General features: G+C 35.6%; 1 protein-coding gene across 11 annotated transcripts in view; it reads right to left on the reverse strand.

Moving 5' to 3' along the window:
- Positions 1-14,000, reverse strand: part of CDC42BPA (CDC42 binding protein kinase alpha) — a 297,280-nt gene that overhangs the window by 61,848 nt on the left and 221,432 nt on the right. For all 11 annotated transcript variants that reach the window (XM_061382427.1, XM_061382422.1, XM_061382424.1 and 8 more), the window contains 4 exons: positions 5,709-5,833; positions 2,424-2,529; positions 1,867-2,015; positions 242-333 (listed from right to left, as the gene is read on the reverse strand). In XM_061382427.1, the coding sequence (XP_061238411.1) occupies positions 242-333; positions 1,867-2,015; positions 2,424-2,529; positions 5,709-5,833 (472 nt within the window). The remainder of the gene's footprint in view (positions 1-241; positions 334-1,866; positions 2,016-2,423; positions 2,530-5,708; positions 5,834-14,000) is intronic.

Raw genomic sequence — 14,000 nt, forward strand, 5'->3', positions numbered from 1 at the left:
ATGGCCCTGAAAAACAGTTGAATATATGGCAAAATGAGTTTTCTCTTATGAAATCTTTAACAGTGTATCAGATAAAACAAAATAACTCAGAGACTTTATCTACCAAATATGTGCACGTGTGTACCATATATTCATGCATGTGAAGAATTCTTCTGCCTACACATTAAATTGATTCTTTTATAATAAAATGTATTTGTAACAGAACATTACATCCTGATGGATGCAAAACACATTCTCATACCCTTTTCAGATCTAAGCTCTTCAGTGTCCTTTATCAGTTGTTCGATTTCTGATAGTAGTTCCAAGTTCTTCTTCTCTGAATCTTTTAGTTTACTTAAATAAGGGAACAAAAGGAAAAATGTCATTATTTATATTGTTTGTCAATGAGCCATCATGTATGTAGTTGAACTTACTTGGTTTAAATGTCAGTCATGATGATGTAGGGAACTGAAAACCACTGCAGGAAGGACAAATCCAGCCTGTCATCTACTCTTGTGCAAATAAAGATTTATTGGAACACACTCGGGCTCATTCATTTATATGCTGTCTGTGGCTGCTCTCATACTCAACAGCACAGCTGAGTAGACAGAAACTATGTGGCCTATAAACCCTAAAGTATTTATTATCTTGCCTTTTATTGAAAAAGTTGCTAGACATGAGCTAAATTATTAAATTAAAAATATGTATAAAATCAAACATTAACTTTAGAATTGTTAAATTTCTTTCATAGAGAACCATAAGACTAAGTTTATAATTTTCAGTTTGACTTGTATTCCTGATTTATAAACAAATGTGCAAGTTTATGTCCTAAGCTTAAGAAGAAAGATCTCACTAACTCCAAATTACAATACAGAGAATGACATTTAGTAGTTCTTCATGTTGGGATCAATTCATATTCTCCAGAAAAAGTTCTTTTCCATTTTCAGTGTCACACTAGCATATTTGAGTAAAGCATATTTAATTTATAATTGACTTATAATAAGAATTTATAATTCAATTTAGGAATTTATAATTCAATTCAATCAGAGATACATGGCATCTCTGATATAATTAAAAACATTAATGACTGCAGTTAAGGACTAAGGCTTCATACCATTAAAAACAATTTATGGGCCTATACTTCCTTTTGTGACTCAATGACCTTGCAACCTTAGGTATTCTGAGCACTGAATGGATTTTTCTATTTGTATTTTGATTTGTAACATGAACTTTCTACTGTTCCTCCATATCACCTACACTGACTTATTCTTGAACCAATCCAATTATGATTTTCCTTTTATCATTTATTCAGAGTATGATTTGGTCTACTGCTGTGATAACAGTGGAGGGAATATATTAATTAGCTAACTGTCTTGAAGAGTGTGGAGGATATACTTTTTGTAAACATAGTAAGAAAAAATTATAATTTAAATATATTATACCACTGTGAAATTCATCATCACTAGAACCTTCATTTATAAAAAATCTATGGTAGAGGCCAGAAATTACAGATGACTGTATTTTGTTCTGACTCTATGCTACATTTTTATACTAATGTAATATTCTTGACCAAGAGATAATTTTGAATTTAATACTATAAAATTTGAAAATGAACTAAATTATACAAAAAAGGGAAAAGTAAATAATAGAATATTAATACTATTAATTCCACTTTAAGAACAAGTCAGATAGAAATAGAGCTGTATTAAAGTCCCATTACTGCATAAAGGCCTAAAAGAATCAATTCATTTTCACACATTCACAGTTTTTTTGTGGTCATCATTTAAAAAAAAAAAAAGTGATAGGTAGGAAACTAAATATGTAATTTCTCTCCAGATACTTTTGGATCAAATCAGAAATCACTCTAGTGGGACTATAGAGTCTTACCATTCTGTTATGATGTTAGATGCTTTAACTTTATTCAGCTCTTCTTGGATGGCCTGTTTGGCTCTTATTTCTGCATCCAGAGCTGACTGTAACTCCAGTCTGGCTGACATATCCAGTTTTGCAAAACGTCGCATTTTCCAGGGCATATCCTATGAGACAACATGACTGTGCTTTTAGTTCTATTCTAAAGTTCAGTAATGTTAAGTGAATTTTGAAAGTACTTAAAACAACTATCTTGCTCTAATTACAGAATAAAAGAGATATATTTATTACTTGTGAAAATACATTTGCATTAAATTCAGAAATAACTAGACTCATTATAAATACATTTATTTTTCATGGTTATTACCATTAATGGTTAGCCATACAAATGACAGCTAAGCAACTATGTATTATAATTTCTTAAACTGGAGGAACTTGGAATGATTTCTTATGAAAAACTTTCCAGGAGGCAAAAACTAGAAAAACTGATATAATTACTCAGATTCATTACAGTGTTTTCTGAGCCTTCACCCCAACTAATATAATAAGCCTGTTGGCTAAATGGTAGAGCTTACTGTTGCTCGGGTCCCCAAGCTGGAGTTTCTTAAAGCTTCCAATTCTTCAGTCATTTTAGAAGCTAAGGCTTGAAGATACCCTCGTGCATCCTTTTCATCACTGACCCTAGAATATATACAAATTAAAACAGAGCTCAAGTACCAGAGTAAAACAGAAAACTTCAGTGAGATGTATATTATTTTAAAGCATCATTAAGAAATAAGTGAAAAGTGACAGAAATTTAAAGATGTTCTTAATATCATTTTTTAAAGGTCTACCACAGTACTACTATCTGTCAACAAGCAGGAAATGCTTTACTGAATTGTTTGGGAGTCAGCACATGTATCAGTAGTGATTAAGAACTTGATTCTTGAGTTAAGTAGACCTAGGTTCAATTTGTAGCTCACTGCTTATCAGTTGTATGACTTTACATAAGTCATTTACCACCTCTAACTCTCTGCTATCTCAGTTAGAAGATGGGGTAATAATAATACCACCTACCTCAAGGACTATTATAACTAAATGAGAATACATGTGAATTTTCAGCCTAACGCATAGAACATGAGTGTGTTCTCATCGCTCAGTCGTGTCTGACTCTTTGCAACCCCATGGATTGTAGCCTGCCAGGCTTCCCTGTCCATGGAATTTTCTAGGCAAGAATAGTGGAGCAGGTTGCCACTTCCAACTATAGAGGATCTTCCTGATTCAGGGGTTGAACCTGTGTCTCCTGCATCTCCTGCATTGGTGGGTGGATTCTTTACCACTGTGCCACCTGGGAAGGCTGCCTAGAACATACAGTTTTATCACTACAAACTATTACTGCACATGAATGAAAATGAATGAATGAGGAGTGTTTCAAATAATATGAGTGAATTTAAACAAAGGAAAATAAATGTTTCATTACTGAAATCCTTTCCTGATTATTAAAACATTTTCCTGGTTATTTTATACTAGTCTTTTCTCTCTTCTAGTAATACTATACACACTCACCATTATCTTTCTTTTCCATTCAAAACAAACTCTACCTCAATGGCCATATTTAGCAGAAATTAAATTCCTAAATTCATATTTCTAATCTTAACCTATAAGTTGTCTTTTCTAAAGCATACTAGAAATCTCCACTCAAGATACCTGAGAATGACCTCAGGCTCACCAACAAACAAAAGAACAACTAAAACTGATATCATTCTCCCCCAAAGTTGTTTCTTCTCCTGATCTTTCCCACTTCAATGATATCACCATTTTTCTCAATCTCTCCAACTCAGAATTTCAGAAATACTCATTCCTCCTCATTTCTTGCCCTTCATTTATATTTAAGTCCTATAGATCCTTCTTCCATAATGTCTTCCCCATTTGTTCAATTTTCCCCAAACTTTCAGGAGATACATCTGAAAAATGAATTTTATGGGCCAGTCTGTTACTTCAATGCCTTTTTGTAGTATCATTTCAAAGAGAAAGAATGAAGTCTTCTGATGAATCTAGGTTGAGAAGAAAGGTCCCTGTTCCAATACAACAAGGTCTCCTTGCCCTAAAAGGTTTAAAATTTTTTTTTCATATGAAAGAGATATTTCATAGGAAAAGGCAGAGGGAGCAGAGTAAGAGGACCATCAGACCATAAGACTTCAAATGAAGTCTTATATACAGCATGTTTGTTTTATTTTAAAAATGTTAATTTGACCAATGGAAACATTTACAATTCTGCATACGACAAGTTTCCAAAATCTTGTGTTAGCATTTTTTAATACACCAGATTAAAAAACCAGAAACAGCTGAGACTTTTAACGTTTATAAGCTTGCAAAGAATATCATAGTTAACTTTCAAATAGTTTAGAACCCTGAGAACAGTGAGTATATCTTTTACTTTTAGCCTATTAGGTATTTAATAATTTGTTATCTAATGTATTAGTCCAGTTCTAAATAACAGCTTTAATGCAGATTGACTTCCTGTATTCTTGATTTTTTCTGCATATTTCATTTGAATGTGAAATATGCAGAAAAATTTCATCTTCATCCTTTCTACTAACCCTTTCCAGACAGTCCATAATTATAGCTTCTTTCCTTTACTAGAACCACTTCCCATTCCATCTCAATTCATCATGCAATCACTTGAAAAGATCAGTGGTCTAGGATTGCAGGCTTTGGCTAAATCAGTTTTGTCTTCTATAAAGTCATTTTCACTAACATCTTAGTTACAAATTTGATTACATAATGATGGAGTTACAAATGAAGAGTCATAATGTTTGATGTATAAGCAAGGTTAAAGATTATAGCGATTTTGCTTCAGAACTGCAGTTTATGACAAGGATATCAATTAAATATTAAAGAACCATTAACTGTACTATTTGGAACACAACCAAACTTCCACAATTTGGGCATTTTCCTTCAGATATGCAGTGAATAGTCACATTCATAAGCTAAAGCTGAGTTAACATAAGGGTTCTACAGATAAATCAGTATCAAAATACATGAGTCAACTGGGAAGATTATTTAAAAAGACAGTGTTTATTCACTTATGATTTCATTTAAGAAGGAGAGTATTAATCTAATATAAGCAAGGAAAAAATGCTTAGAGAACCAAAATAAGAGCATGATAAACTAAAATTCTCACCAAATTCTTGGTCTATAGATATATGAAGAAACCAGTAGTTGTTTATGTAAATAAAACATCAATAATATGCTGAAAAAGTCAGAAAGTTAAAAAGCATAAAAAGTTAAGCTACCTATTTTCATTAGAAAATACAATCCCTATTGGATTCAACTTTAAGTATTATAAAAATATACAGATTTTTACAAATATCAGAACAATCATTTAATGAGTTAATTAATATGAAAGTCACTAAGGTAATTATCTCAAATTAAATCCTATGGGCTTAAAGAACAGTTGATAAAACTAACTGTAACCATTTAATGTCTTTAAAATGCCAGAGGTGAATTAGTCTGTTTTAATTATGAAAAAGGTGAAGGCATAACATCTTTAGCTTCTAAAATTTTCTCCAGGCTGTTTCCTAAAATAAACACAAATACAGGAATTTTGGTCTTAGAAATATTGATGGCTAGCAAATGAGTTTCTTCAGTTCTATAAAAACTCTCTTCAGAGAGAATAATATTTTCTTTCTTAGAAAGAAATATCAGCTTCTAATGAAACTGTAAAAGCTGATATGGAATATCTGACAGTTAAGGAAAAGCGGAAAAAACAGAAAACATAGAAGAAACACAGACTAATAATAAATATTCCTCCTGGAATTCATACCAATTTGACTATATGGCCAAAAATCAGCCACAAAACACATTTAAAGAGTACTCACCACTGAATTATTTCTGTGATCTGAGCCTCCCAATGAGCAACCGATTCCTTCTTATCTGCTAGATCTTTGACCTCTTCTTCTAACTGCTGGTTGCGTGCACTTAAGTTCTCACACAGAGTGGTAAGCTGAAAGGCAGTTTCAAGATGCTTAAAGAAGTGTGACTTTTAGGAACAGGACTCAGATGCCTCTTGTTAAATTTTGTAAGTCAAAAGTGCTTATCTTCCTGATTTCTATTGTGATGCATCCCCTGGTCACTGAATTTGGAAACATCAAGTACTCTGAATTCTCCTTCTGCCTTTGCTTTCCCTTCACTCCCTATATTAATTGGTTCCATTTGTGAACATTTTCCATTTGCCGGGAAGAACTCCCCAATTCTGCTGGTAACAACATCTCTCATTTTTTTTGTCTTAAAATATCTCTATGTCATCTTCTTTAAAAAAAAAAAAACTTATAATGAGTTTCAAGTATATACAAAAATGAATAGAAGAGTATAAACAAATTCCCATGAACCCATCATTAGCAACTTCAACAGTTATCACCTCAATGTCAATCTTATTTCATTTGTATACCTGTCTTCTTACCCCCTCCTCCAGTATTATTCTGCAGCAAATACCAAACATCATATAATTTTATCCATATATATTTCTGGTGTATCTCTAGAAAATAAGGCTCTCTGTTCATAACCACAATATCATTATTATATTTAACAAACTTTCTTATATAGGTAGTCTTATATATGCCAATGCCAAGTCACTTCAGTCATGTCCGACTCTGTGCGACCCCACAGACAGCAGCCCACCAGGCTCCCCGTCCCTGGGATTCTCTAGGCAAGAACACTGGAGTGGGTTGCCATTTCCTTTTCCAATGCATGAAAGTGAAAAGAGAAAGGGAAGTCGCTCAGTCGTGTCCGACTCCTAGCGACCCCATGGACTGCAGCCTACCAGGCTCCTCCGTCCATGGGATTTTCCAGGCAAGAGTACTGGAGTGGGTGCCATTGCCTTCTCTGAGTCTTATATATAGGTAGTCACTATTCAAATTTCCAGTTGTCTCAAGATATCAAAAGACTTAACAGTGTGTTAAACTGAATCGTACCAATAAGTAAACATTACATAATGGTTGCTCTGTCTTTTAACATAACATAATGGTTGCTCTATCTTTTAAGCCTCTCTTACTCATATGGCAACCCACTCCAGTACTCTTGCCTGGAGAATCCCATGGATGGAGGAGCCTGGGGGCTACAGTCCATGGGGTCGCAGAGTCGGACATGACTGAGCGACTTCACTCACTCACTCTTAGGTTCTGGAGTACTCGTCTTGGGTAGCTGTTAACAGAATACCATAGTCTGAGGGGCTTAAACAAGAACTATTTATTTCTCCTGGTTCTGGAGGCTGGGAGGTCCAAGATCAAGGCATCAGCAGATTCAGTGTCTGGCAAGGGCCCACTTTCTGGTTTATAGATGGCCACGGGATGAGGGAGTTCTGTGGGGTCTCTTGTATAAGAGCACTAATCCTATTCATAAGGGCTCTACCCTGATTGCCCAATCATCTCCCAAAGGCTTTGTCTCCAAATAGCACTACATTGGTGACTAGGTTTCACATCTGAGTGCTAGAGGAACACACTTAGGACACAGCAGCTCCCTTCCAACACTTTAAATTTTCATGTAATTTATTTGTTGAAAAAAATAGGTTGTTTGTCTTATAGAGTTTTCTATACTCTGAATTTTTGCTTTCATTTTTGAAAGACATTTTCTGCTGTATAAAATATTTCAGATTGGCAGTTATTGTCCTTCAGCATTCCTTTATTTCTGGGTTCTGTTCCTTTTCTGTTGGAAAGACAGCTTTAAGTTTAGCTGTTGCTCCTTTGAATATAACATGTCTTTCTTCTCTGGCTGCTTCCTGGATTTTCTTTGGTTGTTCTGTTGTAGTTCAGCTGCTCAGTCACGTCTGACTCTGCAACGCCATGGACTGCAGCATGCCAGGCTTCCTGGTCCTTTACTATCTCCTGGAGTTTGCTCAAACTCATGCCCATTGAGTCAATGATGCCATCCAACCATCTTATCATCTGTTGTCCCCTTCCCCTCCTGCCTTCAATCTTTCCCAGCATCAGGGTCTTCTCCAATGAGTTGGCTCTTCGCATCAAGTGGCCAAAGTATTTGAGCTCCAGCTTCAGCATCAGTCCTTCCAATGAATATTCTGGGTTAATTTCCTTTAGGATTGACTGGTTTGATCTCCTTACTGTCCAAGGGACTCTCAAGTCTTCTCCAGCACCACAGTTCAAAAGCATCAATTCTTCGTCAATCAGCCTTCTATATGGTCAACTCTCACATCTGTACATGACTACTGGAAAAACCATAGCTTTAACTATACAGACCTTTGTCGGCAAAGTGATGTCTCTGCTTTTTAATATGCTGTCTAGGTTTGGTTGCTGGTTTTTGCAATTCTTCCATAGTATGCCTGATAGGGATTTAATTTCCCTTTAGGGTCTGTGACATTTCTTGAATTTGTAGCTAAATATTTCTCATAGGTTTTGGAAAATGGTGGGCTATTAACTTTGCAAATATTGCTTCTGCCACAAACGTTCTCTCTCCTTCTGGGAAAGCAAATATTTTCTGTCAGATTTTTTTCATCACATCCCCTATGTCTCTATATATACCTTTTTTATATATTTCTGTGCTTTAAAACGTATTGATATATCTTTATTTCAGCATGGAAAGTTTATTTACCCTTTCTTTGCTTCTTTCCAATCTACTGTTAAAATTTTCTGTTAGGTGTTTCAATTATTTTATTTTTTACTCTTAAAGATTTATTTGACTTCTTTGTATAGGTTCCAGGTGTCTGCGGAAATTCTACATGTCTTCTATTTTCTTTACTGGGAATTGTGTAGGTCTGTTTAAACTGACTAGTTTTCCTCTCATTTTTTATTTTCTGACTTAATATTTGGTTGCTGTTATATTTTTATATCTTGGTTTTATTAGGTTGTTTTTCTTGGTATGCATTGTAATTTCTTACTGCATGCCATGCACACCGAATGAAAATTTTAAAGATAATCTGAGACTCTATATAATATCTTCCTCCAGAGAGCGTTTACTTATACTTCTGGCAGGCAACTAAACAAAGACAGATGAAGGACTGAATTACTTAAAGGCTGGGTTTCAGTCACTGAGTGGGCTCTTCTCTTTTTGGTTCATGCTTATTATGAAAATGGAGTCTTTTCAATGACCTTAATTGAAAGCTTGAATTGATTATCAAGGATCCTGCATTGATATTTAGTTTTTAATCTCTCCAAACTCGTGATAATACTGTGGAATACTGTGCTCAACTTCCTGGATTCTCAGTGATAGCGTTCATACCAGCAAATCCTCAAGTGGCAATGATGCTGGGCTCATCTCTCAGTTCTACTCCTTTCTGTAGGATCTGGGTCAGTAAAGTCTAGGCTGCCTTCCTATTTTTCCAATGCCTTCTTGCAGATGAATACTGTAGGCAAACATTTCGATGTTGGGCAAAACTAATACAATATTGTACAGTTTAAAAAAAAAAAAAAGAATACTGTAGGCAGTATTCCTACTGTATTAAAAAAAATTTTTTTTTTTAAATCCATCCAGCTTTATAGTTCTTGGTGAGGTGGTAGTGGTAGGTATGATGTAAGCTAATCTGTCACAGAAGCAAAACTTCTTGCTTTATTAAGTTTTTAAAAATCCATGATAAAATATTTGCATGTAATTTTTACTTCATGGCTACATTTTTCTGATAAATGGTCTCACTCTGCCATTAGTTATCACTATTCCTTTCTCCCTTTCTGGTATGTTTATAGTTTATTTTTGATTACTCAGTTTGAAGGAGGTGAATTTATCCTAGAACAATTATTAACAGGTGTGTGAAGATGAGAGGCCATGGGATGATTAAATTTATGTCAACTTGACTGGGTCATAGGGTGCCTAGACATCTGCTTACACATTATGTTGGTATCTCTGAAGATGTCTCTGGGTGAGATTAACATTTGAATCAATTGACTGAATAAAGCAGATTATCCTTCCTAATGTGAGTGGACCCTATTCAATCAGTTGAAGGCCTGAAAAGAAGAAAAGGCTGACTCTAGTGAGTAAGAGGGAACTGCTCCTGCCTGACTGCCTTCATGCTGCTTGCACTTGTCTTTGGTCTCTTACTGAAACAGTTGCTCTCCCTGGGTTTGGAGTCTTCACTAGCTTTTGGACTAGAATTATACCACTGGTTCTCTTGGTTCTTAAGCCCTTTGGACTTGGACTGAACTGTCTCTCCAGCTTACAAACTGCAGATCTTGGAACACAACTTAGCAACTAAACAACAATAATAATCAAGTGAGCCAATTCCTTACAGTAAACATTTTTATACATAATACATGTGTGTGATTATGTGAGTGTATGTATATAAGGGTGTGTATGTGTATATAATCTCTGTTTTTTTTTGAAATTCAGTTGACTTACAGTGTTGTGTAGTTTCTGATGAAATCACATCAGCAATGATTCAGATAAATCTATATCTATCTATAGAGAGAGAACCTTTTCCATATTCCATTCCATTGTAGCTTATTACAAGATATTGATATTTCCTGTCCTATACAGTAGAATCTTGCTGTTTGTATATTTTATATATAGTAGTTTGTATCTTTTAATCCCAAACTCCGAATTTATCCCTCTCCTGTCCTTTTCCCTTTGGTAACCCTAAATTGCTTTCAATGTCTAGGAGTCACTTTCTGTTTTGTGAACAAGTTCATTTGTATCATTTTTTAAGATTCCACATATAAGTGATATTAAATGATATTTATCTTTCTCTGTATGACTTAACTTCACTTAGTACATAATCTCTAAGTTCATTCATGTTGTGGCAAATGACATATTTCATTCTGTTTAATGGCTGAGTAGTATTCCAGGAAAAAAAGAACGAAATGATGTCATTTGCCACAACATGGATGGACTTAAAGATGAACACTAAGTGAAGGAAGACAGACAGAGAAAGGCAAGTATCATATGATGTCAATTGTATGTGGAATCTTAAAAAATGATACAAATGAACTTATTTACAAATTTTCTAATGGCTGAGTAGTATTCCATTCCCTTTCATGGATCACAACCTTGTCACGGAGAAGGGGTTTGCATAGCTCAAAGAAGCTATGAGCCATGCTGTGCAGGGCCAGCCAAGATGGGCATAATAAAAGAGTTTTGACAAAACGTGGCCCACTGGAGGAGGAATGTCAAATCACTTCAGTATTCGTGCCTAGAGAAAACCCCATGAACAGGAGGACAAGGCAAAAAGATATAGGGCAATTACTAATAGGTCCAGAAAGAATGAAGTGGGTATGCCAAAGTAGGAACAATGCTCAGCTGTGAACGTGTCTGCTGGTGAAAGTAAAGCCCAATGCTGTAAAGAACAATATTAGATAGAAATCTGTAATGTTAGGTCTGTAAATCAAGGAAAATTGAACATAGTCAAGTAGGAGATGGCAAGACTGAACATGGATAGCTTAACAATCAGTGAACTAAAATGAACAGGAATGGGTGAATTTAATTAAGATGAACATTATATCTACTCCTGTGGGCAAGAATCCCATAGAAGACATGGCGTAGCCCTCATAATCAACAAGAGTCCAAAATGCAGTACTTGGATGCAGTCTCAAGGCAAAGCATTCAACATCACAGTAATCCAATTCTATGCCCCCACAACCAATGCCAAAGAAGCTGAAGTTGAACAATTCTATGAAGACCTAGAAGACCTCCTAGAACTAACACCAAAAAAAAAAAAAAAAGATGCCCTATTCATCATAGGAGATTAGAATGCAAAAGTAGGAAGTCAAGAGATACCTGCAGTAATTGGCAAGTTTAGTCTTAGAGTACAAAATGAAGCAGGGCAAAGGCTAACAGAATTCTGCCAAGAGAACGCACTGGTCATAGAAAACACCAACCAGACATCTTGGAGTGTGAAGTCAAGTAGGCCTTAGAAAGCATTACTATGAACAAAGCTAGTGGAGATGATGAAATTTTAGTTGAGCTATTTAAAATCCTAAAAAATGATGCTGTTAAAGTGCTGCACTCAATATGTCATCACATTTGGAAAACTCAGCAATGGCCACAGGATTGGAAAAGGTCAGTTTTCATACCAATCCCAAAGAAAGGCAATGCCAAAGAATGTTCAAACCACCATACAATGGCACTCATTTCCTATGCTAGCAAGGTAATTCTCAAAATCCTTCAGCAGTATGTGAACCAAGAACTTTCAGATGTATAAGCTGAGTTTTGAAGAGGCAGAGGAACTAAAGATCAAACTGCTGACATTCAGTGGATCACAAAGAAAGCAGGTGAATTTCAGAAAAATATCTACTTCTGTTTCATTGACTACTCTAAAGCCTTTGACTGTGTGGATCACAACAGACTGGAAAATTCTTAGAGAGATGGGAGTAACAGACCACCTTACCTGTCTCTTGAGACACCTGTATGTGGGTCAAGAAGCAACAGTTAGAACCAGACATGGCACAACGCACTGGTTCCAAATTGGAAAAGGAGTAACAGGCTGTATACTGTCACCCTTCTTACTTATGCACAGCTTACATATGTACTTCTATGCATAGTACACCACGTGAAATGCCAGGCTGGATGAACCACAAGCAGGAATCAAGACTGCTGGGAGAAATATCAACAACCTCAGATATGCAGATGATACCACTCTAATAGCAAAAAGTGAAGAGGAACTAAAGAGACTCTTATGAGGCCAAAAGAGGAGAGTGAAAAAGCTGGCTTGAAACTCAGCAGTAAAAAACTAAGATTATGGCCTCTGGTCCTATCACTTCATGGCAAACAGAAGGGGAAAAAGTAGAAGTAGTGACATATTTTATTTTCTTGGGCTCCAATTTCACTGTGGACAGTGACTGCAGCCATGAAGTTAAAAGATGCTTGCTCCTTGGAAGGAAGGTTATGACTAACCTAGACAGCGTATTAAATAGCAGAGACATTACCTTGCTGACAAAGGTCCATATAGTTAAAGCTATGGTTTTTCCAGTAGTCATGTACGGATGTGAAAGTTGGACCATAAAGAAGACTGAGCACTGAGAATTGATGCTTTTGAACTGTGCTACTAGAGAAGACTCTCAAGAGTCCCTTGGACTGCAAGGAGATCAAACCAGTTAATCCTAAAGGAAATCAACCCTGAATATTCATTGTAAGGACTGATGTTGAAACTGAAGCTCCAATACTTCGACCACATGATGCAAAGAGCCAACTCACTGAAAAAGACCCTGATGCTGGGAAAGATTGAGGGGAAGAGGGGAAGCGGGTGGCAGAGGATGAGATGGTTAAATAGCATCACCAATTCAATGGATTTAAATGTGAGCAAACTCTGTGAGATAGCAGAGAATAGAGGAGCCTGGCATGCTGCAGTCCATGGGGTTGCAAACAGCTGAACAGGACTTAGTGGCTAAAGAACAACAAAGTATTCAATTTCATATATATCAATATATACCACATCTTTAACTATTCATTTGTTGGTGGACATTTAGGTTGCTTCCATATCTTAGCTACTGTGAACAGCACTGCTATGAACAGAGGTGCATTACCTTTTCAAATTTGAGTTTCTCCAGATTTATGTTCAGGAATGGGATTGCTGGATTGAACTCTATTTTTAGTTTTTTAAGAAGCCTCCATCCTGTTTCCCATAGTGCCTGCCACTATCTACATTCCCACTAACACTGTAGGAAGGTCCCTTTTCACCATATCCTCTCCAGCATTTATTCTTTGTAGACTTTTTGATGATGGTCATTCTGACTGGTATAAGGTGGCATCTCATTATAGTTTTCACTTGCATTTCTCTAATAATTAGCAGTGTTGGGCATCTTTTCATGTGTTTGTTAGCCATCTGTATATTTTCTTTGGACAAATGTCTATTTAGGTCTTCTGACCATTTTTTGATTGGGTTTGTTTTTGTTATTGAGTTATATGAGCTGTTTGTATATTTTGGAAATTAAGCCCTTGCTGGTTGCATCATTTGCAAATATTTCTTTCCCAGTCCACAAGTTTTTTTTTTTTTTTTCATTTTATTTATGATTTTCTTTGCTGTGCAAAAGCTTTTAAGTTTAATTAGGTACCATTTGCTTATTTTTGCTTTTATTTCTATTGCTTTGGGAGACAGACCTAAGAAACTACTGCTATGATTTACATCATAGAATATTTTTCCTATGTTCTCTTCTAGTATAGTATCATGTCTCACATTTATTTTTTTCCCATTTAATTGCCTTGGCACTTGTGCTGAAAATCAATCAACTCTAATATGA

This window comes from Bos javanicus, chromosome 16, assembly GCF_032452875.1.
Source record: "Bos javanicus breed banteng chromosome 16, ARS-OSU_banteng_1.0, whole genome shotgun sequence".
Taxonomy (NCBI): domain Eukaryota; kingdom Metazoa; phylum Chordata; class Mammalia; order Artiodactyla; family Bovidae; genus Bos; species Bos javanicus.